Genomic DNA, 14,308 nt, shown 5'->3' on the forward strand with positions numbered 1-14,308 from the left:
TGTACTTAAGCTCTGTGACTATACATCTTTTAAATACCTCCAGGGATGGTGAGGTCCAGAGATGGAGACCTCACCCCCCTTCAGACAGTTCATCCTGTTGCTTCTTCATCCTGTTGCTTCATCCTGTTGTGTCTTCAACACACGACACATCTCCCTACTGAATTTTTCAGGGGATTCTTTCTGAATTCCTCCCACCTGAAGATGTCCCTCACGCATATGTGCAGGTCCCCCCACTCGAGTGGACGCTGTGTCTCCTTCTGATAAATGACTGTCTTGTCCCCTGGCTTCCAGAGCACCAGTTCTACCACAAATGGGCCATCCTTTCTGACCCCGAGGATCTCACCGCCGGGCTGAAAGGTTACCTGAAGTGTGACATCGCTGTGGTAGGGAAAGGGGACAACATCAAGACGCCACACAAAGCCAATGAGACGGACGAGGATGATATCGAAGGGTAAGGATCTGCCGAGCCAGCTTCACGTAGCCTTGCTTGGGAGTGATTTTTCATGTCTCTTCACCTTGGCTTGTGCAAGGAGGACAGCATCCCTTCTGGGTGAGGCTGACAGCCCTCCTAGTACCCGTACTTCCCTTGTGCTGTGAAAACCAGAGGGACAAAATAAGTTGCTGAAAAGAGAGAACGTAGCAGATTACTGGTGCAAATCCGGGCTATATCAAGTACAAACCAATCATTTCTATGAGGTCAGACCATCTGCAGGTTGTTGAGCTCCCTATACCAACACCAGCCTGATGTCAACCAACTTGATGTCCCCACTGCCCTAATGCTCCTGTTGGCCCTTGGATAGTTGGGATGGGGTCTCATCACTCACTGCCAGGGCAGAGCGGGGAGGTCTGGCTGAGGTTTCCCAGGCCGCGTGGGTGGGCAAGGCTCTGTGACTCCCCAGCGCATCTAAAAGGCCGTGGAAGAAAAATTGGGAGAGTTTAAAACTTGGTTATGGCCCCAAAATATTTCAGGCTAATTAAATACCTCCAAGTGCAACGGCAGGCTTTCAAGCCTACCTCACAGCCCCTCACCACATGGTCAGAAACCCAGACTAGTAGAAAAATGCCAGTGCAGCTTTCTTGACTTGCTGGGGAAGTGGGCTCGAGGCACCACCTGAACCATTGTGGGGCAGTGTCCCATGCTGTAGTGGTGATATTATCCCACTTTTGCACTGGCAACTCCAGTGATTCCTCTAAAAATCATTTTGTTCGCGGCATTCCCCCTGGCTCTCATTTCTTCCCCCAGGAAAGGAAAGCCAAATGTGCCAAGAAAAAACAATCTGGTGGAGCTCAAGTTTCCCCCCAAAATAATCACCGAGCTCCCCTTGTGCCCTGATAAAGCAAAAGGGCTCTTCTAACACCCCTTTCGCATGGCCTGCTTTGGGTGTCTAAATTAGGCTGAGCTCAATTGTCCCCTAGACTCCACGGACAACAATGATTATGTTCCTTTAGTGGAATGCACATTGTCCCAGGGGGACCTCAAGGGGCTCCTCTAAGTTTTTGCTGATGAAACCACCGGTCCCCACCCCAAAACAGGAGGATGGGCAGAAACAAGATAGCAATAAAAGGTATGGGCACAGGAATGGTCATCGTTTCACCACCACAGAGCCCGTGCTCAGAAAGTGAGGCAGTTTCTCCCCCTTTGGTTATCCTCTCCTGAGAAACCTGCCAGCCCCAGCAGCTGTTTCCAACCCTATCCATTGACGTTGCAGGAACCTCCTCCTCCCGGACGGGGTCCCTCCGGAGAGGCAGTGGGCTCGTTTCTACATCAAGATCTATCGAGCAGAGGGGCTGCCCCGTATGAACGCCAGCATCATGGCCAATGTGAAGAAGGCTCTCATTGGGGAGAACAAGGACTTGGTGGATCCCTACGTGCAGGTGGTCTTTGCAGGGCAGAAGGTGAGCAAGCTGCGTGCGATAGCAGCGTGTGTGCGATACCTGGGAGGTAACATGAGTGGGACCAGCCATTGTGCAGGTGGCCAGAGATGGTCTCAGTTGTCCTGGTATGCAGATGTGGAGATCATAGAATCATAGAATCATAGAATTGTTGAGGTTGGAAGGGACCTTTAAGATCATCGAGTCCAACCTTTAGCCTACCCTGACAAGAACCACTTCTAAACCATGTCCCTAAGTGCCCCATCTACCCTTTTATTAAACACCTCCAGAGATGGTGAATCCACCACCTCCCTGGGCAGCCTATTCCAATGTTTAATAACCCTTTCAGTGAGAAAATGTTTCCTAATATCTAACCTAAACCTCCCCTGACGTAACTTGAACCCGTTTCCCCTCGTCCTATCACTTGTCACCAGGGAGAAGAGGTCAGCCCCCATCTCTCTACAACCTCCTTTCAGGTAGTTGTAGAGGGTGATAAGGTCTCCCCTCAGCCTCCTCTTCTCCAGGCTAAACAACCCCAGCTCCCTCAGTCGTTCTTCATAAAGTTTATCCTCCAGACCCCTCACCAGCTTTATGCACCAGATGCATGGCAAAGCCAGATGCATCACCAGATGCATGGCAAAGCCACCTTGTTTGCTATGTTTCCCCTCTTTTGTGCCGACTATGATGGATTTGCAGCACTTTCCAGTTGAGGAAAGGAGCTTAGAATCATAGTATCGTTTTGGTTGGAAGGGACCTTTAAGATCATCGAGTCCAACCATCAACCCAACCCTGCCAAGGCCACCACTACCCCACGTCCCTCAGCACCACGTCTGCCCGGCTTTTCAATCCCTCCAGGGATGGCGACTCCACCACTGCCCTGGGCAGCCTCTTCCAATGCTTCACAACCCTTTCCAGGAGGAAATTGTTCCCAATATCCATCCTAAACCTCCCCTGGAGCAACTTGAGACCGCTTCCTCTTGTGCCATGGCCTGTTCCTTGGGAGAGGAGAGTCACAAGACAGATGCATGTTTCAGTGGTCATTAGCAAGGGAGCAGCTCAGGTTGCGAGGGATGGCTTGGGAGCTCAAACCCTTGGCAAACATCTGCCTCCTCCCACTCGGCAGGGGAAGACATCTGTACAGAAAAGCAGCTATGAGCCTCTCTGGAACGAGCAAATAGTCTTCACGGAAATGTTCCCCCCATTGTGCAAGCGGATAAAGATCCAGATCCGAGACTCAGACAAAGTCAATGATGTGGCCATTGGTACCCATTTCATTGATTTGCGGAAGATCTCTAATGAAGGAGACAAAGGTAAGGTGGGGGGGCAGACCGATCTACCTTCTTCATGGTAGAGAGACATCCCTTTGGCAGAGAGTTAAGCAAAATAGTGTAGGCTCCTTCCCCACCCCTGGAGATAGCTGCTTCTTGGTGCGCAGCTGGAGAGACTTTGATTCACTGCAGTGGTCTTCTGAGGTCACTGGACACACGCTCTTTGAAAGCTGAGCCCTGTCACAAGCCTCCAGTCCAATATCTGAAAGCAAAGACACCCAAGATCAACTTCCCCTTCCAAAATATTCATTGCCATGAATGGATGAATGTAGAATCATAGAATCATAGAATCATTTAGGTTGGAAAAGACCCTTGGGATCATTGAGCCCAACCATCAACCCCACTCTACAGAGTTCTCCCCTACACCAGATCCCCCAACACCACATCTAAACGACCCTTAAACACATCCAGGGATGGTGACTCCACCACCTCCCTGGGCAGCCTATTCCCGTGTCTGACCACTCTTCCTGGGAAGAATTTATTTTTTTTTTTGACAGTCTCCCCCATTCATGCACACGTGAACACACCAGCACACGTGGGTAGGACCAACGTGAAACCAAAGATGGCTCTAGAAAGGGGACTAATGGGGTGTTCCTTTGTCTTCACTCTCACTTTGGGTAACTTGCCCAACGGGAGACTCACCTCTGTCTTTGGGCTAGTGCACTGCACAGTCCTCATCACTGCAAAGCTGTCTCCAGGCATGGTTGCAAGCATGCATTTCCATGGACACACATGTGTATGTTGAAGCCCACATCACTGTACACAGACCAGGAAAGTGATGCCAATCCATGAGCAAGTTTGTATCCTGAGTCAAAGACATGCCCTCCTCCTTGCACATCCCCTCCCCAACGTACATGTTTGCTCTGCTGCAGGCTTCCTGCCCACCTTTGGCCCCGCGTGGGTGAACATGTACGGCTCCACTCGGAACTACACCCTGATGGACGAGCACCAAGAGCTAAACGAGGGTCTGGGTGAAGGCGTCTCCTTCCGGGCCAGGCTTTTGATGAGTCTTGCTGTGGAGATCTTGGACACCACCAACCCGGAGATCAACAGCTCCACCGAGGTGCAAGTCGAGCAGGCTCCATCAGTTGCTGATGTAAGTCGCCCTAGCCCTACGGCTGTCAGTCATGGGTCTTAGGCCTCTTGTGTCTTTTATCTTTGATCTCATAAACCAAGGATTTCATTTAGTGTTGTCCTAAGTTTTCTGGATCTGGCAGCACAATGAAAGCAAATCTTGCAAGGATTTCAGATTTTATGAGCATTCAAATGATCAAATGACCTCTCTTAGGAGTACTGAGCAGAAGAAACATCTGAGTGAGGGAAGATCATAGAATCATAGAATCATAGAATCATAGGGTTGGAAGGGACCTCTGGAGATCATCTAGTCCAACCCCCCTGCCAGAGCAGGGTCACCTAGAGCAGGTTACACAGGAACACGTCCAGGTGGGTTTTGAATGTCTCCAGAGATGGAGACTCCACCACCTCTCTGGGCAGCCTGTTCCAGTGCTCTGCCACCCTCAGGGTAAAGAAGTTCCTCCTCATGTTTAGGTGGAACTTCCTATGTTCCAGTTTGTGCCCATTGCCTCTTGTCCTGTCCCCGGGCACCACTGAAAAGAGCCTCGCCCCATCGTCCTGACACCCACCCTTTAAGTATTTATAAGCGTTGATAAGGTCACCCCTCAGACGTCTTTTTTCCAGACTGAAGAGACCCAAATCCCTCAGCCTTTCCTCATAAGAGAGGTGTTCCAGTCCCCTAATCATCCTCGTAGCCCTCCGCTGCACCCTTTCCAGCAGTTCCCTGTCCCTCTTGAACCGGGGAGCCCAGAACTGGACACAGTACTCCAGGTGCGGTCTCACCAAGGCAGAGTAGAGGGGGAGGATGACCTCCCTTGACCTGCTGGCCACGCTCCTCTTGATGCACCCCAGGATGCCATTGGCCTTCTTGGCCACAAGGGCACATTGCTGACTCATGGTCATCCTGTTGTCCACCAGGACTCCCAGGTCTCTTTCCACAGAGCTGCTCTCCAGCAGGTCAGCACCCAACCTGTACTGGTGCATGGGGTTGTTCCTCCCCAGGTGCAGCACCCTACACTTGCCCTTGTTGAACTTCATAAGGTTTCTCTCTGCCCAGATCTCCAACCTGTCCAGGTCTCTCTGTATGGCGGCACAGCCTTCCGGTGTGTCAGCCACCCCACCCAGCTTGGTGTCATCAGCAAACTTGCTGAGGGTGCACTCTATCCCCTCATCCAGGTCATTGATGAATATGTTGAACAGGACTGGACCCAGTACTGACCCCTGGGGAACACCACTCGTCACTGGTCTCCAACTAGACTCTGTGCCCCTAATCACAACCCTCTGAGCTCTATCTTTCAACCAGTTATCTATCCACCCCACTGTCCATTCATCTAACCCACACTTCCTAAGCTTCCCTATGAGGATGCTGTGGGAGACCGTGTCAAACGCCTTGCTTAAGTCAAGGTAGACCACATCTACCGCCCTCCCCTCATCTATCCATCTAGTCATGCCATCGTAGAAGGCTATCAGGTTAGTCAGACATGATTTCCCCCTGGTGAATCCATGCTGAGTACTTCTGATAGCTTTCCTTTCCTCCACGCGCCTTGAGATGACACCCAGAACGAGCTGTTCCATCATCTTTCCAGGGATGGAGGTGAGGCTGACCGGCCTGTAGTTCCCCGGCTCCTCCTTCTTGCCTTTCTTGAAGACTGGAGTGACATTGGCTTTCCTCCAGTCCGCAGGCACCTCGCCTGTTCTCCAGGACTTTTCAAAGATGATGGAGAGCGGCCCAGCAATGACTTCCGCCAGCTCCCTCAGCACTCTCGGGTGCATCCCATCAGGGCCCATGGACTTGTGAATATCTAGATGATCTAATTGGTCCCTGACACCCACCCACCCATCATAGAAAGTGTTGGGTTGGAAGGGACCTTTAAAAGTCCTCTAGTCCAACCAAAGTTGGACTAGAGTTAGACTGAAGTTTCAAAGTTTAGGATCGTAAACTTTGAAATGTTTCTCTGGTCGGGAGTTAGACAACGACAAAGAAAGCCATCTCCTAACGCCAGTTGTCTCACTCCCATCCTGAAGATGGATTTCAGAGAGAAGCTGAGGACCTAATCTGTATCCCAACCAATTCCGTCAGGGTGAAACTGGTCAGAGAAATTGAACGGCTGTTTCCTGACAGGAAAAGCCCCACAGCTTTAGTCCTGATGTGTAGAGCCGTCAGGAATGCTGTCTGTTCTCTGCATAAACAGACACATCCGGGCTTGTCCTACCTGGGGATGCCCACATATGTCAATCCATATGAGCCAACGGTGTGTAGCAGAAATGGAGAAGTCTGATGGACGCGCACCCTCTCTGCAAAAGCTCTCCTTCAGAAGTAACGTGGCCGTAATTCACCCCTGGGGGAAATGAAGCCGCCTGGAAATAAAGCCATTCCAGTTCTGAAAGAGCATCCAGGCAGATGGTTTGGTGTGCTTTGATTAGTTCAATTTGTGAATAAACTCAGGCTCATATTCCTGAATGTCCCTTAGACAGGCCCTCACGTGCAAGTGGTGACCGATCTCAACACATTCAAGTGTTAGGCTAAAAGCTTTAATTGAACTCTCTCTGCAATGAGCCTGGAGATGGCTCAGGCCGGGGGAGAGAAAAACCTCACGGTCCCCTTGAAAGCCTGAGCAGTGATATCTCGCCTTCAAAAAGCCCATGAGGGTGCTCAGAGGTGCCAGGTCATGCACCCCTCTGCCCAAGGGGACCTGTCCTCCTTGGTGTCTCTCCGGGTGACCTCAGCCCTGATCCCCGTGATTTCTCCTGCAGAACTGCACTGGGAAGATGGAGGAGTTCTTTCTCTTTGGAGCCTTCCTGGAGGCTACTATGATCGACAGGAAGATTGGCGACAAACCCATCAACTTCGAGGTCACAATAGGTTGGTTGTTTTTTTGGGGAGGGTGAAGCGTGCCTGGAGGTGAATGCAGGATCCAAGGCCGGGAGCAGGGTGGACTCCCCATTTTCCATACCAAGACATGCTAGAGCACGCAGGGCTCTCAGTTTAGGGAGAAGGTGCTGGCCACTTTACCGGCACAAGCTACGTGGGGCCCCAAATCATCTACTGTGTGCCTGCTGTGCTGCGGCCAGTGGAGCTGCTCCCTCTCTCGCCCTGGCTTTGTGCCTCCTGAGGCTGGCCACCGAAGGGAGGGGGCGCGTTCCTACTGTCTCGAGAGGGGACATGAGCAGGGGGCAGACACCCATCACTAATTTATGGTTCCTGGGCGTGGTTTCAGAGAGTTGAACTCCACTGTCCCCCATGGTTCCTGCAGAACTTCTCCACTACCTCAATTTAAGCCAAGAGACTGATCCTGATTGGAGTTAAAACCCTGTGACTCTATTTCACTTTTTTTTCCTCGAGGTAACTATGGGAACCAGATCGATGGCATGACCAAACCCACGCTACGGAGGAAGAAAGAGGGAGGGGATGGGCAGGAGGAGGAGTCCGAGCTGCTCCAGAACTCAAGTGAGGATGAAGGTGATGAGGATGGAGAGCTGGTCTCTGTTTCCTCATCTCAACCCGTGAAGCCCCTGGTCACAGACAGGTAAGTGTGCCCCGCCTGGCCACTGACGTGCCACTGGGCAGAGATGTGGCTCTCGATTCAACCATGGTCTGTAGGTGTTCCCACATGCCCTGGGTGTCCCAGCTCCCACCGCTCTCTGCACAGGTGGAGTCAGTGTCCTCACGGGGCCTGGAGTCATTTGGCCAAAGAGACCTGGGAGCAACAGGGGGGACCAGTTCTCCATGCCCTGTAAAGGGAGATTAGATACCACCTTGTAGACACCTTGACTTGGATGCTACATTCTGCCAGATGAACCCCCACCCCATTCCCTACAGTTCTGAGCATTCCTGTGGATTCTCTGATGTCCAATAAGGGCTGAACCTCCCAGGCTACCCTACAAAGGACATCCTCCATCCACCCGGCCAGATGTGCACCCAAACTCATGGCTATCTGATACCTTTAGCGCTCTTCCCCTCTGGCAAACAGGCATGAAGTTAACCAGTGGATTCAAAAAATCGTTGGTGGGCACTGAAAAAACAGGTTCGCTTCCACACATATGTTTTGTATGTTTGGGAAACCGGTCTATAAACGGGTCCTTCCCTAGGATCGCTGCCGCCCTTGGTGGCACAGCCCAGTACTGCACATCGGGGAGGAGAGGTCTGGGCTTTGCAGCTGTGCTCTCTCCAGCTGCCCCACGTATAAAGACGTCATGGGCACCATGTGGAGAAAAGGATAAGCCCAGCTGGAGATAAGACACAGGTTTGAGTCATGAAGGCAGTTCGTGCTGAGACAAGGTGCCTTTCTTCATCACTTGGGATCTTAAAAGCTGGACAAGGTCCCAGACGCGCAGAGGGGAGAGGATGCAAAAAGCAGCTGGAAAAAGTTCTTAAGAATGTGTTAGGCAGGAGATTGGGACTTTAAGTCCTCTCCGCCTCCCTAGTTTGCAGCATCTCTCTTTTGGGCAGTCCGTCTGTCCCCATGGGTCATTGTCAGCCACGCTCTGGTGTTTAACTGATCCAGGACTCGGCAAAGTGGGTCCTGCCCTGCGTCTATCGCAGCTGGTTTTCGGTGGACAAATCACTTCTGTTCTCTCTGCCTCAGTTTCTCCAGCTGTAAAATTAAGATGGTTTTTTTGTGTCCGCTTTACAAACTGCTTTGTGATGTGCAGGGAGCAGCCACCCTAAAATACAGACGAGATCCAGACGGCTGGGGCAGAAAGCCCCAAACTGCAGGGGATCAGCACAGGCGTCTTGGGACGGCTGGGCTGGGCTTCAGCCACAGCCTGGATTTGAATACAAAGGGCTAGTGCTAAGGAAAGCTAATTGGATTTAACCTGATGAGATATGCTTACAGTGGATTTTAACCGTGTTATACCAGTAGATAGATGTTAATAGAATTAACCAGCTGACTTAATTTAATTGGGAAATGAAACAAACCACGCTGAATCGAGGGCACTTGAGCGCCAGATAGAAGTGTCTGCCTGAGGTTCCCACACTTGTTCACCAGCTCCTTGTCAAGGTGAATGCCGAAGGGAGATGAGAAGCACTCACGTTTTTTGAGCGTGTCCCCTGGGCTCTGCGTCTCATGGTCGTTCCCTGTCCATCCACGTCTCCATCCCCTGGGTGCTGGGAACCTCATGCTCAACTATGGGGCTCTGCTGACACCTTCTGGCTGGAAGTGTCCTGATGGCTTCATAAGAATGAGCTGAAGCTGATTTTTAATTAAGGGTGATCCCAGGTGCAGAAAGAATCATAGAATCGTTTTGGTTGGAAGGGACCTTTCAGATCATCGAGTCCAACCATTAACCCAACCCTGCCAAGGCCACCACTACCCCACGTCCCTCAGCACCACGTCTGCCCGGCTTTTCAGTCCCTCCAGGGATGGCGACTCCACCACTGCCCTGGGCAGCCTCTTCCAATGCTTCACAACCCTTTCCAGGAGGAAATTGTTCCCAATATCCATCCTAAACCTCCCCTGGCACAACTTGAGGCCGTTTCCTCTTGTGCCATGGCCTGTTCCTTGGGAGAAGAGCCCAACCCCCCCGGCTACCCCCTCCTTTCAGGGAGCTGTAGAGAGCCAGAAGGTCTCCCCTCAGCCTCCTCTTCTCCAGGCTGAGCACCCCCAGCTCCCTCAGCCGCTCCTCACCAGACTTGTGCTCCAGACCCCTCACCAGCTCTGTTGCCCTTCTCTGAAGAGTGAAGTTCAGGATCTGCAGCGGATGGATCCCACCCGCCAAGGCTCATAGACATAGACATCCCAAGGCTCATAGACAGTGCTCAGGCACCCAAGAAACATAAACCCATTCTTCAGCCTCATCCTCCCTTTAACTGTACCATGACTATTACCACTCCATCCCACCAGCATATGGAAACCTCTCAGCTCTGCAAAGGGTAGAGACCTCTGCCTCCTGTGAAGGCCAGGACGCTACAGGAGATGCTCAGCAGCGTTCAGAAAAAGGGTGTTAGTAGGAGATAGGAGCATTACCACCACGGAACATCTGTTCTGCCTCCTCTTGCAGGAACTACTTCCACCTGCCGTACTTTGAGAAGAAGCCCTGCATCTACATCAAGAGCTGGTGGCAGGACCAGCGCCGCAGATTGTATAACGCCAACATCATGGACAAGATTGCGGACAAGCTGGTCAGTACGTGCTGGGGAGGGAGGGAGGCAGCTTGGGGCATGAGGTTGGCATGAGGCACCTCCAGGCTCCCTCCACATCTCTGCAGCTTGGCACAAAGCAGGGACAAACAGTGCAAGGACCCACGAGCAAACCTGTGCCAGAAAGGGGGAAATTTCCCAGTGCTAAATGCTCCGCAATTTGGATGCCCAAATCCTAAGAGCTCATTGAATTTTCTGTGGGTCAGAGCCATGGTGTAGACCTTGGCCAGCTAGCCTCATGGAGGGCGGTGGAACCATTCCCATCACCCAGAGCCAAACGTGTGCCAGACCTGAGCCCTGAGGCCGGCAGGTCTGGAGAGGCAGCAGATGTTTCCCACCGGCAGCCCCCACAGGGCTGCTCTAAGCAGGGTTGGACCTCAGGGGGGACCTTGTCCCATGGCGGGGCTCTGCCCAACCAGCCCCTCACTTCTTCCCCCGTTGATGCCGCAGGAGGAAGGGCTCAACGACGTGCAGGAAATGATCAAAACGGAGAAGCCGCATCCGGAGCGCCGGCTCCGAGGGGTCCTGGAGGAGCTGAGCAGTGGGTGCTTGTGAGTAAAAGATGGGCAAAGTTGGCACACTGCGGGACCCTGCTCTCTGCAGGGCTATGGGCGAGGTCTTGAGCGTAAGCCCACCTTGCCTTGTCCTCTGGACGACGGGCAAGCGTTTCTCTGCATTGGCTCAATGCTGTATCAGCTGCCTTCTGGCTTGGAGCATGGGTGAGGTGGTGCTTACACCCGCACCCCAAAGACCCCAAACCAGCGGTGAAAGCCTCAGTCCTGTGGCCTCCACAGACTGATACCCCATCAGCACCTACTCCCCATACGTGACGCTCAGCATGGGGTGCAAGCAGGACACTTGGCCGTGATTGGGTTGCAAACCTGGGGGGGAACGAGGGCATTTTCCTCCAGTGAGGTGCCCTCCTGCTGGCAGAGATCCAGCCAGCCCCGGCTGCTTGGGGAGAGCCCAGGGGCTGCCATGGGATTCATGCTGCCGACCTTTCCCACCAGGCGCTTCGTGACGTTGGCTGACAAGGACCAGCACCACTCTTCCCGCACGAGGCTGGACCGGGAGAGGCTCAAGTCCTGCATGCGGGAGCTGGTGAGTGGGATTCAGCCAGGCAGGGAGGGGGACTCAGGAGCTGGACCTTGTCAATGTGGTGGGGAACTTTGGTCTGTAGGTGTGCTGCTTTCCGGTCTCTCTGCGTTGAGGGTTTGAGGTTTATTTCTGAAGAGAGGAGCCCAAGACCACTTGAGTCTTAGAATCATAGAACCACAGAACTGTTTAGGTTGGAAGAGACCTTTCAGACCATCGAGTCCAACCATCAACCCAACCCTGCCAAGGCCACCACTACCCCATGGCCCTCAGCACCACGTCTGCCCGGCTTTTCAATCCCTCCAGGGATGGCGACTCCACCACTGCCCTGGGCAGCCTCTTCCAATGCTTCACAACCCTTTCCAGGAGGAAATTGTTCCCAATATCCATCCTAAACCTCCCCTGGCGCAACTTGAGGCCGTTTCCTCTTGTGCCATGGCCTGTTCCTTGGGAGAAGAGCCCGACCCCCCCTGGCTACCCCCTCCTTTCAGGGAGCTGTAGAGAGCCAGAAGGTCTCCCCTCAGCCTCCTCTTCTCCAGGCTGAACCCCCCCAGCTCCCTCAGCTGCTCCTCACCAGACTTGTGCTCCAGACCCCTCACCAGCTCCGTTGCCCTTCTCTGGACACGCTCCAGCCCCTCAAGGTCTTTCTTGGCGTGAGGGGCCCAAAACTGGACACAGCCCTCGAGGTGGGGCCTCCCCAGTGCCCAGTCCAGGGGGACGGTCACTGCCCCACTCCTGCTGGCCCCACTAGTCCTGACACAGGCCAGGATGCTGGTGGCCTTCTTGGCCACCTGGGCACTTGACCACCACTTGAACGGGTGCTAGGTGGCTCTTGGGTCCACACTGCTGCCTCCCCTCCGCCACACTCCTCTGCTTTGTCTTGGAAAGAAATCCAGGAAGAGGGAGGAGGAGCTACATTACTGTCAAACAGCTGAGGGAGCTGGGAAGGAGGGATTTACGGGAACCCTGCAGAGCAAAGCTGCTCCAGGAATAGACGTGGCCTAGATGTTTGGGGCTGGTAGCCCAGCTCCTTGCAAAGGACTTAGATGTGCAAAAGAGACGTACAAAGAGTCGGTGGCTTCTCCAGCTGGCACAGCCAAGGACACTGCCATCAGTAGCCAGCTGCATCCTACAGAGAGATGAATTTAACCCATGAAAGCCTCCACGTCCCCTTTTCTGAACTGCCAGGTGCTGATTTACAGCTGGGTCAGCAGAAGGGGAGGGAAGATCATTAACACCAGGCTTGAAGCCACCCCAAAATGCCCTAAGCACAGGTGACACCTCTCTGTCCTGCGTACCTTCCGCTGGGACAGATGTCTGCGCTGCCAGGGGCCCTCCCAGTATCCTGCCAAGGTTGTTGAACGGGTGTCAGAAGTACCATCACCAGGACGCGGGTGGTGGGATTAAGGCATCTGCCTTCCCAAACGCTGGGGACCTGCCTGGTGCTGCCCCCTTCCCTGTGCTCCCTTCTACTCCTGCTCACCTGATGTCCTGGGCTCCCCTCTGACCGCAGGAGAACATGGGGCAGCAAGCCACGACTCTGCGGTCGCAGGTGAAGAAGAACACCATGAAAGACAAGCTGAAGCTGGCGCAAAACTTCTTGCAGAAACTCCGGTTCTTGGCGGACGAGGTGAGTCCCTCCGCACGGAGAGAGGGTGTTAGCTGGGCCAGCAGCCCGGGGGGGATGGCGACCTCTCTGCAAACCCTGTAGGCAGGAGAGGTCCCTGCTCTTGTGCAAGGAGCCGCTCCAAGTCTACATAATGCCCCATGCCTCCAGGCTTGCCCGTGCTCTGCTGGGTTGGAACAAGTCGGCACTAAAGCCAATTTAAGAGCTCTCCCCAGCCAGTAACAGAGCTGGGTCCCCTTGCAGCTGAGCTGAAGGCAGTTTTTCCAGCCCCAGCCGTGGCGAGGCCATGCAGTTCCCCGGGGGATCGGTCATCGGAAGGTGGCACATGTCCACACAGCGCTAAAGCCAGCAGCAGGGAGCCGTTCCTGACCCTGGCTACGTAGGGAGTTGTTAAAGTCAGTGGTTCTTCCAAGGGCTGTGGGATAAAGCCCTGTCCTCTTGCAGAACTCAAACCATCTAATTTTTATTGCTGCAGCACACTCTTGCTTCACTCCAGCTCATGTGTAAGAGATAGTAGTCCAATATATTAGAGTTGAGTTGCTCACGGTATTTCCAAAGGAAATATTTTCCAAATATTTTTCAAATACCTGTAAAATATTTTTTCCCTCTTTCAGAAAATTACACCATTCCACGGATATTTTTACAGTTTAGGACTGGGTCAGTTTTGGGGGGTTATCATAGAATCATAGAATTTTCATGGTTGGAAAGGACCTTTGAGATCATCGAGTCCAACCACACACATACAAAAAAAAAACCCCTACAATCTCTGCCACTGGAGCATGCCCTGAAGTGCCACATCCAGATGTTCCTTAAATACCTCTAGGGATGGTGGCTCAACCCCCTCCCTGGGCAGCTGTTCCAGTGCCTGACCACTCTTGCAGTAAAGGAATTCCTCCTGATATCTAACCTAAACCTCCCCTGCCGCAGCTTCAGCCCATTTCCTCTGGTCCTGTCATTATTCCCCTGGGAGAAGAGGCCAACCCCCACCTCTCTGCACCCTCCTTTCAGGGAGTTGTAGAGGGCAATGAGGTCTCCCCTCAGCCTCCTCTTCTCCAAGCTAAACATGCCCAGCTCCCTCAGCCTCTCCTCATATGCCCTGGTCTCCAGACCCCTCACCAGCCTGGTCGCTCTCCTCTGGACACGCTCCAGCACCTCAATGTCCCTCTTGTA

General features: G+C 53.1%; 1 protein-coding gene across 4 annotated transcripts in view; it reads left to right on the top strand.

Moving 5' to 3' along the window:
• Positions 1 to 14,308, top strand: part of OTOF (otoferlin) — a 126,010-nt gene that overhangs the window by 83,969 nt on the left and 27,733 nt on the right. For all 4 annotated transcript variants that reach the window (XM_063330773.1, XM_063330774.1, XM_063330775.1 and 1 more), the window contains exons 12-21: positions 292 to 451; positions 1,710 to 1,896; positions 2,996 to 3,182; positions 4,073 to 4,296; positions 7,029 to 7,137; positions 7,618 to 7,801; positions 10,278 to 10,398; positions 10,867 to 10,967; positions 11,427 to 11,517; positions 13,025 to 13,141. In XM_063330773.1, the coding sequence (XP_063186843.1) occupies positions 292 to 451; positions 1,710 to 1,896; positions 2,996 to 3,182; positions 4,073 to 4,296; positions 7,029 to 7,137; positions 7,618 to 7,801; positions 10,278 to 10,398; positions 10,867 to 10,967; positions 11,427 to 11,517; positions 13,025 to 13,141 (1,481 nt within the window). The remainder of the gene's footprint in view (positions 1 to 291; positions 452 to 1,709; positions 1,897 to 2,995; positions 3,183 to 4,072; positions 4,297 to 7,028; positions 7,138 to 7,617; positions 7,802 to 10,277; positions 10,399 to 10,866; positions 10,968 to 11,426; positions 11,518 to 13,024; positions 13,142 to 14,308) is intronic.

The sequence above is a fragment of the Chroicocephalus ridibundus genome, chromosome 3 (genome assembly GCF_963924245.1).
Source record: "Chroicocephalus ridibundus chromosome 3, bChrRid1.1, whole genome shotgun sequence".
In the NCBI taxonomy this organism is placed as follows: domain Eukaryota; kingdom Metazoa; phylum Chordata; class Aves; order Charadriiformes; family Laridae; genus Chroicocephalus; species Chroicocephalus ridibundus.